The 13,864-nt window shown below is 35.0% G+C and overlaps 2 protein-coding genes across 2 annotated transcripts; one reads left to right on the top strand and one right to left on the bottom strand.

The window, feature by feature from the left end:
- Positions 1 to 3,437: 3,437 nt before the first annotated feature.
- LOC102620905 (NAP1-related protein 2) lies at positions 3,438 to 7,846 on the top strand. The gene is made up of 10 exons (XM_006476550.4): positions 3,438 to 3,907; positions 4,755 to 4,877; positions 4,983 to 5,033; positions 5,274 to 5,345; positions 5,493 to 5,609; positions 5,700 to 5,761; positions 6,479 to 6,539; positions 6,647 to 6,703; positions 6,836 to 6,871; positions 7,370 to 7,846. The coding sequence occupies exons 1-10, from the start codon at positions 3,791 to 3,793 to the stop codon at positions 7,454 to 7,456; spliced, it is 783 nt and encodes a 260-aa protein (XP_006476613.2). The 5' UTR covers positions 3,438 to 3,790; the 3' UTR covers positions 7,457 to 7,846.
- A 3,282-nt stretch (positions 7,847 to 11,128) lies between these two features.
- On the bottom strand, positions 11,129 to 12,827 carry LOC102623337 (cytochrome P450 98A2-like). The gene has a single exon (XM_052438294.1). The coding sequence runs from the start codon at positions 12,808 to 12,810 to the stop codon at positions 11,299 to 11,301; it is 1,512 nt and encodes a 503-aa protein (XP_052294254.1). The 5' UTR covers positions 12,811 to 12,827; the 3' UTR covers positions 11,129 to 11,298.
- Positions 12,828 to 13,864: the final 1,037 nt, after the last annotated feature.

A 13,864-nucleotide genomic window follows, 5' to 3' on the forward strand; every position in this document is an offset into this window, starting at 1 on the left:
ATGAATTTATTTAAATCTGCAAGGTTATATAAAGGGCTTAATTGAGATTTATACTTTCTACAATAATATTGGTATCCAATCACCTAGTCTTATCCTCTTAAGGGTGCATCATTAATGCATTAAGCTTACAACACTTATTAATGAATGATACATCAATTGTCATGTCACTACTCTATATATGTATAGTGATTTTTCAATTTGATATCTCTGATCATATTAAAATTATGAATAAATTAAAAAAAACAACAATTTCAACACATTGAAAGACAAAATACACTGTATTTGAATATGCATTTTTTTATCTTTTATCTTGTCATTGACTTATATGGTAGGGGATCACTAATTAGAACATTTACACACACTTGTATATAAAATATATGGATATATATTACATATGTCATAACTATGTAAATAGAGCATTATTCTTATCATGAGTGGCTTTAAGTATAGGGGAACAAGGCGGTCGCCTCAAATCCTAAATTTTAGAAATGTCTCATTTTTTTTAGTATTAGTAATAATTCTCTAGTTAATAAAGATTTAAAAAAAAATTATGTGCGGTAGAAAAGCTATTAGACATCTCTCTAATTAATAATTATTTTTTTATATAAAAATCTATAATTGGTTATCTTATTGTTAAAGAGATATAATTAATAATATTGTCTAACCATTAATTTATTCGTTATTAGTTTTTCCAACAAAAATAAGTAAATTTTTTACCTTTTCAACTTCTTAAAAAAACTCAATTATTCAACATTAGAATCTTTGACTTTGAATATTCCTTTTAATTTCTATTAAAAATCTTATAATCTAGAAAATCATAGATGAAAAATTTCTTATTCTCTTCTCTACAATGAAGATTATTACATGCATTAGTTCAATCAAAAAAAGAAAAAAAAATTAGTTACTTGAAATACAAAGTGCACATCCTTTATTTAATATCAACTCATGATCTTAACTTTCTATGTGCTACCATTCTAAATATTCTATTTAAAAATAATATTATTCTCATTTATTTGTTTATTTATTTTTGTATAATTTCTAATGGTAAATTTTAGATTTTGTTTTTGAAAATTTTTAGAATCTTCTTGATTATTTGTTGAAATTTAAGAACTAAAACTGAAATTGATTTTCAGCTCTTTTTTGTTTTATTAAGTATTGAAGTTGATAAATAAAAAGAGGTCTCATAAAAAAAAAAAATCACCTAAGGCCTCTGATATTCTAAAGTCGACGCTGAATTTTTTGTAGGTATCGACCAACAATTTTTAGGTTATATATGTTAATGGTAAAAAAACACAGATATTCCCGATCGGGATTTGTGTTTAAGAGATGGAAAATCTCGCATTTAAACAACCTACACATGATGGGAAATGACAGATGAACAAGCGCCACAAAAGTTGAAGAATTGAGGGGTCTAGTTTTCTTCTTCTAATTTCTTGGGATTTTAATGAAGGATGGGAACTTCCAACAGTGTTCTAAATTTATATTTATAATGATGGGAACTGTTAAGGAATGTTGTCCACAATGACATGTTTCAACTGATGACATTACATTTCCACGAGCAAGTTGGGTAGTTATGCATTCAATTCTATAACCATCTAACAACAAAAGGTGGATCCCATGCATGTCCTTCTAATGAAATGAATATATGTTAAAATGCTGTAATGAATATATGCTCTTTATATATATATATTGTTGATTAGCAAACTGTATATAAAAGGAACAAAAGTTACTAGAGGAAAGGGGCCCATGTGAATGTGATGAAGAGGAAATGCCAACAAGTGAAAGCAAATTAAGAAGGCATTGATGCGAAGGATTGAGAGAGGTTGCACATCACATCGAATTCCCCTAAGATGGATAGTAATCAATAATTAGCATAGTTGTTGCTACAAAAATTCTCTATGTGCGATGTCTGATAAATGAATTAATTGAGCAATAGATTTCGGAATGGAATGTTGTGAAGGGACCAAACCAAAGCAAAAGCTAGGCTGGATTCACACCAACTTAATAAATTTATTCTTTGGATATTGAATGTAAATAGTTGTCAATGGACCACTAATTTGAATAGACGATTGAGACGTTTTTTATGGTTCAATCCTACGGTGAGTTCAAAGTAAGCTCATTGGATGTTGAAACCAAGACCTCTAGTCAAAGGTAATTCTATGGTGAGTTCGGAATAAGTTGATTATGTAGCCAAGCCAGGTTCGGGCCTTGGGGAATGTTTCAAGAAAATATCAAAGACTCTTGGTGCACTTGTTATGTTATATGTGCGCCTGAGCCCTGAGCCATGCATGAAGAAGTTAAGATCCCACTCATTGAAAACCATGCTGTAGCTACATATAGAGACTCATTGGATATCGTTGTGGTAAGAAGTAACTTAATTCATATTTCAAGAACAAATTATAGTTTAATTTGTATGAGCTTTTTCTAATTACATATAATTAAGCCTTCTTAAAAAAAGATCTTGAGCTTTAAAGTGATTGTAATAACATCTTTTATTATAAAAGATTCGAACATGTGTTCAATATAACTTCTTACATTCTACACAAGTGTAAAATACAGTTTTAACGAGGGCAATATTTGAAATCAAGATGTGATTAAATTACATGCAATGTAATTTACAGCAACTCAAAAATAGTCACTTAAAACAAGAATATGGTAATAAATGAGGTACATCCGTACATAGGAGATTATGGGAGATTTGGCAGGCTGTCTACATTTGTAACTTAGCAAAGCCCTTAAAACCAACCTCTCCTCTCGTCATTTTGTAGGATCAATGCGGCAGGCTGACTACTCAACAGAGTGCATGCACCATAGCAAACAAAGTTCTAGCTAAATGCATATCTGTTGTCTGTACGTAGACATCTCTTGCCCATAATAAGAACATAAACTTCATCTCAGGGAATCTACATTTGATTTGTCAAAACCCAAAAGTCCCCGAGACCCGGAATTGGAAACCATGTGATAATTTCTCTTCGGCCACTAAGATCGCTTTGAGCCCGTAAAGAACTCTTTCTATTGGCAATTGCATTCACAGAGCCCAATCACTGCTACACCTAATCTGGGCCAAGATTAACATCCAATCGCTGCTGGACGGCCCAAGTACAACACTGCCATTCTTGCACCCAACTAACTATGTTAAGTTAAATAATCAGTGATTCGTAAATAATTTACACAAGAAAAGTGAAATTGCATGCGAGTGTCATTGATATAATTTCGGAAAAAGGTGTTAGATTGTTGTAGTCTAATTATTAAAAAAAAAATATATATAGTGATAATAATAAAAAATGAAAAGAGAAACTGTGCCAATCGCAAAACGTATGAGAAATAAAAAGTAGAAAAAGCAAACGAGAAAAGACCTCCTCCTCCTGTTAAGAGGTCTAACCGTTTTAGTCGAAAATATCTTGTTGAATGTTGATTGCCTCTTCAATTATCGTTCGGCCCAAGTAATTAGAAGATACCGCCCAATACCAAAATCCAAGAGACCTAATCCCGACTTTAAACCACCAAACTACCCTTGACGCCGGACATGAGAATGACATCAGTACCCTGATTGCATAGACGTGTAACGAGTCCATTGGTAAACTACATAAACGTTTACAAAACTCCGACATAAGGTATCTAAACTCCCAAAACCCTAACCCATTTGTTCTTCATTACACCACATACAAAAGGAGAGTCTAAAGTGAAGAAGCAAAGCCACTGGGGTTTTAGGCACTCGTCGAGCGAGCGAGTTAGGGTTATTTAATTTTTATTTTATTTGTTTGTTATTTTAATAGCTACCAAGAGCAAAATGGTGGCAGACAAGGGCAAAAAAACCAAAGTTGAAGAAGAAAACGCAGAGCAAATTGACTCAGAACTTGTTCTTTCCATCGAGAAACTCCAAGAGATCCAAGACGAGCTTGAAAAGGTTTTTTTTTTTTTAATAGAATTTATGCTTATTTTTGTTATATTTTATCCATTATTTGGTTTACATTCTGTTTGATTGCAGAGAAATTTGAGCCTTTGTTCCACGTCGTTGATTTGGGAGCTAAACATTAAAATTGATTACTTCATAAGAAAGTATTGTTTCTAATGAATTTTCGGGGCAACTAAACCGGAGTGTTGACCCTTAAATTTGTTCATTGGAAAAAAATTTGATTCCAAAAAAAAAAAAAATACTGCGATGGAAAAGATTTCTCTTTTAATCTTTTGACAGAGAACATAATCACTATTCAAATTGTCTTGAATATATTGGGCTGTATTTTATTTGTTTTCAGTTTTAGGGGTTTTCATTCTCTGTGAATTGAGTTGTTGATTTTTTTAAGAGGCAGCATTACTATATTTATGTGTAATTTGAATTGTATGAAAATCTGAATTTTTTTTTTTTAAATTTATGGGGAAGCTCAGTGAAACTACCTGATTTGAAATATGTGGGTTGCAATGGGGATTTTTCCTTTTTGTTCTTAAGAGTGTTCTGTGTGACACAATATAATTTGGATTGATCTTGGTATTGTTGGATACGCGTCAATTCATTCTTTCCGGCTGCTGACATGTGTAAGCATCATCGTTGTTATTTAACATAGATTCTATTGCATGAAATTTGAATTTTCTTTTTGTATATGAATTGCTACATCTGAATGAATATTACGTGTCTTTTTCCCTTGTAATTACTTTTAATGCTGAATGAGTGCATTAGTGTATGAACAAGTGCACCTATGAACTTACCATTTTACCATTATTTGTGACCTCCAAAATATTTTATGAGCATCTTCTAGATTAACGAAGAGGCAAGCGAGAAAGTCTTGGAGGTTGAGCAGAAATACAGTGAGATACGCAAGCCAGTCTATGATAAGCGAAATGATATCATCAAATCCATACCTGACTTCTGGTTAACTGCCGTGAGTAATCTACCTGTATTTGCTTACATGGGGGAATCTGTAATTTGTGAATTATCATGTTCGGAGATTCTCTTGAAATTGACATTTTTTTCCCCTTCTCTGCAGTTTATTAGTCATCCTGCTCTCGGTGAACTTTTGAGTGAAGAGGATCAGAAGGTTTGAGTGCTTATCTAAGATAAATTAAAGATAGATTTTGGCAGTTATTTATATTGCTGCTTCAGTCTTTTATTTTATTTTATTTATTTATAGATGTGAAACCTTATTGCCTTTTTTTTTTATCCTATTAATTTAGATTGTCAATTACTAGACTGCTTGTTCCCTTGGTTCTTCAGTTGAGTTGTCTGTCTGTTAATGGCATTATTTCGTCGCTTACGCTCTTTTTTGTCTACTTGATAGATATTCAGGTACTTGAGCTCTCTGGAAGTGGAGGATTTTAAAGATGTCAAATCAGGATACTCCATCACATTTGTGAGTCATTTCAGATCTCTTTTTTAGTCTTGTTTCTGTTACTTTTCCTTTTATTGACCTAGATTGGGCAATATTAACCTGATTTGATTCTCTTTTTTAATTGATGAATGTACTAATTGATGGTTTTTTTTTCTTTTCATTTTTCAGAACTTCTCCCCCAATCCCTATTTTGAAGATAACAAACTTACCAAGACTTTCACCTTCCTTGATGATGATGGTTCAATGAAAATTACTGCTACATCAATCAAGTGGAAAGAGGGCATGGTAAGGGCTTGCCTTTTTTGCTACATTCAGGCACTCCTATCTTTCCTATTTTGCTTGATTTTGATCTAATTACGTTTTTTACATATGAAGGGCATACCAAATGGAGTTAATCATGAGAAGAAAGGAAACAAGCGGCCATTGGCGGAAGAAAGGTTGGTTTTTTAAATGCTGGTAGAGCCGCTTTCCAATTGAAGTTATTGGCCATAACAGTTTGTTGCTACGAATTTTCTCTTTCTACATTAATGATTTGATCCATACATATTTACTGGTAGCTAAGAATCTTTTCGACTGGGGTTTTAAGTATTTCCAGTTATACTGTTAGATTGGTTTCTTCTTTGCAGTTGGTGAGAAAGTGATTCATTTTGCTCAATCTATATCTTCAATAAACAAAATTTTGTTATGATTATGAAGGTTCTTTTTGTTTCTCTTTCCCCCTTGTGACTCATGGAACAAAGTTCAATGTTAATCTAGGATTTTTTATATATTGAAGATCATTTCTGTGATCTTCTTAAGTCAAATTGAGTCAGGTAGCTTTAAGTCTGTATGTGTATTCACTACTTTTTAGGTATTTTTGATTTCCTCCAAAATGTTGATAAAGCACGCCCTTTACCTTATGACTTTATTACTAGATAATATTCTTAAGATCTTGTCAATATGTCTGGCAGTTTAAATGAATTGGCACGGTAACTTCCTAATCCTGTTCTGTTTTTATGATTTTCTCATTGATTATTTTGGTAAATTGAATTTCAAGTTAGGGAAGAAAAATGCTTCCTTCAGCCGGTTCCATTTAATTTTTCTTTTTCAAGATTTCCTAAGATTTCATAATAAATTATCTAGCATGACTTTTGAAATTGTGCCTATGAATGCAGCTTCTTTACCTGGTTCAGTGATACCCAAGAGAAGGATACTATTGATGGTATCCAAGATGAGGTAAGTTCTATTTCTGTGTGCAGAAAATGTAGAAATTTTGCCACATGTTAGGCACGTGGTTCTTTCTTCTTGTATTTAGGCTGTTGCTTTTTCTTGAAAAATTGCAGGTTGCAGAGATTATCAAGGAGGATTTATGGCCCAATCCTCTCACTTATTTTAACAATGTAATACCTCTTCCTGTTTCCTTTTTGCTTTTCCCCATCCATGCTTTCCCTCCTGTTTCCTTTTTTTTTCATAATAAGTGTTATGATGGCCTAAATCACTTTCTAATGGTAAAATCTATGGCTTTATTGTAGGAAGCTGATGAAGAGGAGTTTGAAGGCGATGAAGAGGTAAATGGAGGATTTTTTTTTTTAAGATTAAGCACAATATTAAATTAAAAAATGAAGGACAATTCAGTGGAACTTTGCTGTGGATTTACATAAGTGAAATATCCATATGCCATTTTTCTTTCTTCTATTCATAGTTTTTCATGTTATTTGTTATTGTTCCCAAATCTGTTTGAAGATAGCTCTATTTTATAGTAATGCCTTTTTTATTGCCTGTATTTAGATGAAACGATTGGAACATAGGGAATCATGGTGAATTGAATCAGAATATCATGCACTTCAATTTTTGAAGCTCATTTAGAAAAGATATTCTGAAGTCAAAGCATCTTCTGTGATTGACTAAACAGGCAATGCTGTTTTGAGTTGTTACCCCAACAACTTAACAAGTCACATTCTCTGTATAAGACAGCTATGAAAACTCAGCAGGCCTGGCTGTCTTGGAGGATGTGCGGCGTGCGCCATTTGATGTTGTCTTTATTTCTAAATTATGTCCATTGACAGGGTAAAGAAGATGATGACTCTGAAGATGATGAAGATGATCAAGAGGAAGATGATGATGATGAAGACGGTGATGATGAAGGCAACTGAGTTATCTTCATCTTAATCCAGATATCAGCTTATGTTAGATGTCCTTGCTTCGGTAAACTTGGTGTAAAGTTGTTTCTTGTGGTTGCTTCAGTAGGGTGACAAGGGAGGGCAACCACTCAAACTCTTATGATAGCCTTTTTGTCTAGTGTGTATGCCAACAGACCGTACTCTGTTTCTTTTATTTAAGGCCCTTTTCCTGCGTTCACTGGGTTTAATTTTGTGAGTTCCCTCCCTTATCTTAGATTATAATAGAATGTGGCCTTTTATTTTATTTCTGTTTCAGACTCTGCAATAGAGTAAAAAGCACATTTATATTAATGACATGTAATGTTATTTGGCAACTTATATATATATATACAAGGAATCCATGATTCCATATGTGTTCGGTTTTGTTTGTTACTGGTTCTGACAAGAGTTAACTAATTTCATGTGAAGTAATTTTGCAGAAAATGCCGGATTGCTGGTTGAATGGAACATATTTTGTTGTTCCTTGAATTATTAAGAAGCATAGATTTCTGTTATTGCCTTTTGTTCTGACATGCATAAGTCTAAAGCTACTGTAAGGATTAAAATCTTTTACTCATCCTTTTTTTTTTTTGGTTTTAATGCTTTGATTCATTTTTAGGTATTGAATTAAAACAAACAAATCACAACCATCTAAATTAATAATCTCAATAGATCCATGAGGCAAGCAGAAGGGAAGATGAGTAGAGGCATAGCGTGCTCTAGTTCTCATAACAAAAGCCCTATTTCCAAAGATGTCATTTTGTGGTATTCTTAGAAATGGTATAAGATAAAGACGTCATTGTTTATGTTAAAATTTGGTTGTTCTTTGTCCGACCAAATTGGCTCACTAACGGTTGTACTGACGATGATGAAAACACTACACTCCACAAGCTTCTGCAATTACACAAACTCTTGAGACTCAAATCACGCTTCTTCCTCTTTCAAGACCTGCGTTTACATAAACAAATTAGAGGCGCCGATGATTTTTCCAGCGAAAACTCTCTAATACTTAAGTCAATATGCGGGATTTTTGGAAAAATTGTGTAATTTAAGTTCGTGTACACTAATTCACTAACATCAATGTTTTCAAAGAAAAGTGTATTAAAGGCTCTTATGAAGTTATATTATGATATTAATTTGGCAAAGTTTTCCCTCTCTTTTTTTGTCTATCCATTTCTCAATCGATTTTCCCAACTTTTATAGGCAATCGCCCCACGTTCATAGAGCATTTCCCACGTCCATCGTACTCGGGCGATCAAGGGCCCTAACGGATTCCAACTATCAAACGTGGGAAAACGTGGGGTGTCGTGTTCTCCTCAGTAGTTTGGGGCGTGGTGAAACTATTGCGTTGTTGCGGGATCGTGCCTTCTTTCTGAATGACAAGCTTCTGGACGGCACGAGTCTCTGGTCGGCATGCGTTTCTAGTCAGGACGCATCTCTGGTCGGTACCCATTTATGATGGGTTGTTACGTGCTCCATAAAGAAGACATCACCAAGAATCTATTCATACCATTCAGTCAAGGAGATTCGCCCTCGAGCGGAAAATGGGGACATGTCCGACTCATAAACACGATATAATATATAATATATAGGCTTAGCAAAATTTCATATGACTCAAACACGATAGGACTCACAAACATGATACAAATTTATACTATTAAAATGATTGTTTAATCAACTTTTGTTGGATCGTTAATGAATTAACCCATTAAAAATCATTCCATAAGGTATTGGGTTTAAAAATAAAAATTTATTTCATCCATTATCCATTAACATTTAATATTAATAATTTTATAAAATTTATAAATTAAATTATAAATTTTTGAAGAAAAATTAATTGACTTTAAATTGACTACTTATACAAAGTTATGACAAACTCTGAAATTTCTAAGTACTAATTGTAAAATTTAATCACTCTGGAACTATATAGTTGATTTTTTTATACATTATTAATATTTGCATCTTCTCATGTAACGCAAGTCTCATTCTATATGTTTTTTTTTTCTTAAGATTTTTATCAATGATATTGATGCCTCGAATTATATAGTTGATTTCTTATACATTATTTGATGATGTTAAACATGAATAATATTAATATTTTCTTTGTTTGGTATTGTATTCCTATATAGCTTTGTTTGACATATTGCTATTTTTATCTTAAACTAAAGTTATAATACCAAAAAAACAAAGGTTAAATGGATCGGTTCAAGTAACATGATAATAATAATGAATGCGTTTGACTTCTCATTTTTTAATTCAATAAGTTAATGGGTGAATTCAGGAATATGTAATTTAATAAGATATAAAACCGTTTAAATACGACCCATCGTTAGACTAAATAATACATAGGACATTTAATTAGGAATTATAACTAGTAAAATAAATAGTATATGTGAACAAAATGAAAAATGATAAAGAGTTTCAATAGTAATACAAAGGCAACAAAAATAACTAATAAAATTGTATGGTATTATAGTGTTAATTGAAAAAGAATACTACTTTTTAATTTAACACCGTAATGTTTCACAGTTGCCCAATCAACTACCCGTGAAGTGGTTGCATTTGGGGTGGACAGAGTGACGACAGCAGGATGATTCTATGACTTCATAATTTCAACAAGAAGAAACCTCAACGTTAACAAGCAAGCTGCTTGGTCCTTTGAAATGGCTAATAGCATCCCCACTGTTGATCGGTCACCTTTCTTTATATCTACAGAAGACAATCAAGATGGCAAGAAAATGGTGTGGGGTTGATCACCGAAGCCTGCTCTCAGTACGGTTTCTTCCAAATTGTGAACCGCGGGATCCCCCAAAAACTGTTCAGCCAAGCCATCGAGCTCTCCAAGACATTCTACGGATACTCAGATGATGAGAAGAAACTCTTTAATTCTAGCCTGAGGTCGGGCGCACCTCTTCGTGCTGGATACAGCAGGTAGCCTCAGAACTCGGCAGACAAGGACGAGTATGTGCTCGTGTTCCCACCTGGCTCCAACTTCAATGTCTACCCTCAAAACCCACCTGAATTCAAGTGTGTATATATGTTCCTTTTGCTGGAGAGGTATTGAAAGAAGTATTTTCCCGTTTGAAAGGAACAGGTTTGCTCATTGAGAGCATTTTAAACGAGTGCTTATGTCTCCCTACCAACTTTCTCAAAATATACAACAATGATAGGAGCTGGGATTTCATGGCAGCTTTGCACTACTTCCCTGCAACAGAGTGTGAAAATAATGGAATTATTGTGTCAACTTTGTGTTCCAAGATGATGCTGGAAGCCTTCGAGTTAACAAACATGGTGAATGGACAATTTTGTTATCAATGTAGCTGATGTTCTTCAGGTACCAAGAAAAATTGAATTTAAATTTTTGTGGCTATTGATTTTTTGTAATAATGTATGACTAATCTTGGGCCCTGGAAACTGTGTTTTCTTTTTGGGAGAAGGTGCTGAGCAACAACAAATTCAAGAGTGCTACTCGCATGCCTTCTAATAAAACTCGTAACGAGACAATTGGGTAAAACCATTGTCACAGTTCACTCAAGAGTACGGAGGATTTCTTTACAAGGATTACCAGGAGTCATGAATGAGAATCAAGACCCATCCACCTACCAAGCCTGAAGATGTGATTCACATAACCATTATGCAATGACTACCATTTATTCATGTTTCTTTTGCTTTGGCAAACAGACTTATTGAATTAAAAGGCTGGCTTCTGATCTGTTGTATTGATTTTGTTACACATCTAGTATACGGTTGTGTAATCAGAACATGCAGTATAGTGTAATAAAGAAGAAGAACATTTCAGTTATCACAAATTAATTAATACTTAAAAAGCTCTCAAGTCACACACGTTCATACACTTGTGCAGGTAACCTCGGTGTGGGAACAATTTGTAACGGGGTTCGCATATAATTGACCAATCCCGGGCTATCCGTCATGTCAATCTCCTCCGACCGGACCCCCAGAGGCGGAGTCCATTCAAAATGATGCAATAATTGACCAAGCATCAAGGTGACCAAATTGATAGAAAGCTGCGTAGCTGGGCATATGCGCCTCCCTGCTCCAAATGGTAGCAGTCGAAAATCGTGACCCCCGATATCAACATCTCTTTGTAAGAACCTTTCAGGCTTGAACTCTAATGGGTCCTCCCATATTGATGAATCACGAGCAATGGCCCAAACGTTTACAGACACAATTGTGTCTTTAGGAATGTCAAATCCACCAATTTTGACATGGGCATTGGCTTTGTGGGGCAGCATCAACGGTGTTGGTGGGTGCAGCCTCAGTGCCTCCTTAGCAACGGACCGAAGGTAAGGTAGGTTCAAGGTGTCGGACTCGTTCATCCCACGGTTCAGCCCAATAACACGGTCCAGCTCTTCTTGGGCTTTATGTTGGACCCTTGGGTTCATGACCAATTCAGCCATGGCCCATTCAACCGTGATGGCAACAGTGTCCATGCCTGCAGTGATCATGTTCCAAAGTAGTCCCATTATAGTGTCCTCACTCAGACCATGAATCTCTCTCCGGCTAAGCAATGCATCAACAAAATGTTGCTTCACAACACCACTCTTCATACTTTTAGCCTTGTGTTCTTCCATGATGGCTCGAGTTAATCCATCCTTATGTGCTAAATGCTTCGTAAATGCCTCGTCGTCGCCAAGCCACCGAATCCACCTTAGCCAGCTGATGTGCTCCACAAGGCCTTGTGGGATTCCAAGCTTGAACTCGTTAGCAACAATTGCCCTGAATTCCAGTCCTTGGCCATCCACTACCCCTTCTTCGCTCTCAAATCTCTTCCCAAACACTAGTCTTGTAATGTTGTTGAAAGCCACGGAACCCAAATACTTCCTCAGAACCAAACTGTTACTGCTATTGGTGGAGTCTTTGAAAATAGAAGCAATCATGGCTCTAACTTCCTCTTCTCTAATGGGCCTAAGGGCCTCCGTCCTTTTTGGGGAGAAGAGTTCAAGGGTGCATACTCTTCGCACCTTAACATAGTGGGCCCCATAATCGGCCCATACAAGATCTGTACCACCTTTGGAAATGATAGCCACTGCCTTGGGTCGGTGCCTATTGGCTAACTGCTGGTCACAGTCTTTGAGCACTTGCTTGGCCAGTTCTGAATTTGACACTATAACATTCAATGATGAGCCTATCCATACGGACATGATTGGACCGTAAATCTTTGACCACTCAGCAAAACACCGGCATCTGTCTGGTTTTACATCCAACAGGTTTCCTATGATTGGCCATGGATATGGACCTGGTGGGAGCCTGTATCTCAGCCATGGATACAGCCTGTAAACGAATAAGATGAAGATGATGATCGATATGATAAAGAGAAAGAGTTCCATTTAAAGAAATTAAATTATAGGTGAATTATAATGTGATTGCATCCGTAAACTTTATAGGTTGCATTATTGCTAGTGATAGAGAAGCAACATTTAAGAAAGAATTATTTTCACCCTGTTTGCATGTTCAATCTTCTCAGGAGCACGCACATTATGTTGCCCTCGAATCTGCATTAATTTTTTCTGAACAGTTGACATCTAGCTAGCAGTTCTCATGTTTCACATTTGTCACAAGTTGGTTTCCCTATTTTCTGGAAGAGCATGAACAGAATGATTTACATGTCTACCCCTCCTCTCTTCGTTGAAAATTTTGAAAGTGATCTTCAAAGTTCAGTTTCGTTCACCCTAGCTCCAAGTTTTTGTTCATGTCTTCTCAACTTCTGATACACATGAAATGCATATTACTATAAAATTTGAGATTATAACTCATAACAAATAATTAGAGATTTTTAAGAAAGAATAGGAGCAGTAGAATACCAAACAGCTCTTCATCGTGGATACACACACACACACACACAACCCCAAGAAGATAGTGTATCAATATGTCATGACTTTCCCACAACACCTTAAGTTTCGTGATTAGATTACAAGCAACGTAACTACTTTTACTTTTTATTTCTGTCATGGATAGGGTGAATGCATGTGGAGTTGAATGGCTGATTTTGGGCATGCAGCTTTTCACAGGCCGATCGAATGAAACGCACCACATCATTTCACTTCACTGCCAGTGTTGCATATGAGATGAGATGGCATGTTTATACTTCGTGCCTTGTTGATGTGACCAGCTGCTAAAATGCAGCATAAACGACACCTGGATTCTTAACAAAACACAGTTGTCAAATGTCTTTAAACATGGCACATGCAATTGTCTTGGTTTTATTATTACTGGTAAAAGTTAAGATGCCAAACTATTTCCACTCGATGCTCTCTAGTTACCTTGGTTGGTGGTTAATTCTTATTTTCAATTTTGAGGACAGTGGAAAGTAGAATAAGAATTTTTTTTTTTTTTTTTTTCTGAATTCAGGTTGTGAAAAGAAGTGGCATTTTTTAAAAGAGA

Source organism: Citrus sinensis, chromosome 3 (assembly GCF_022201045.2).
Source record: "Citrus sinensis cultivar Valencia sweet orange chromosome 3, DVS_A1.0, whole genome shotgun sequence".
Lineage (NCBI taxonomy): Eukaryota > Viridiplantae > Streptophyta > Magnoliopsida > Sapindales > Rutaceae > Citrus > Citrus sinensis.

Coding starts and splice junctions, on each gene's coding strand:
- LOC102623337 (XM_052438294.1), bottom strand. CDS start 12,810: ATGGAACTCTTTCTCTTTATCATATCGATCATCATCTTCATCTTATTC.
- LOC102620905 (XM_006476550.4), top strand. CDS start 3,791: ATGGTGGCAGACAAGGGCAAAAAAACCAAAGTTGAAGAAGAAAACGCA. Junction 5,762..6,478: donor CGGCCATTGGCGGAAGAAAG/GTTGGTTTTTTA, acceptor CTATGAATGCAG/CTTCTTTACCTGGTTCAGTG. Junction 6,872..7,369: donor AGTTTGAAGGCGATGAAGAG/GTAAATGGAGGA, acceptor GTCCATTGACAG/GGTAAAGAAGATGATGACTC.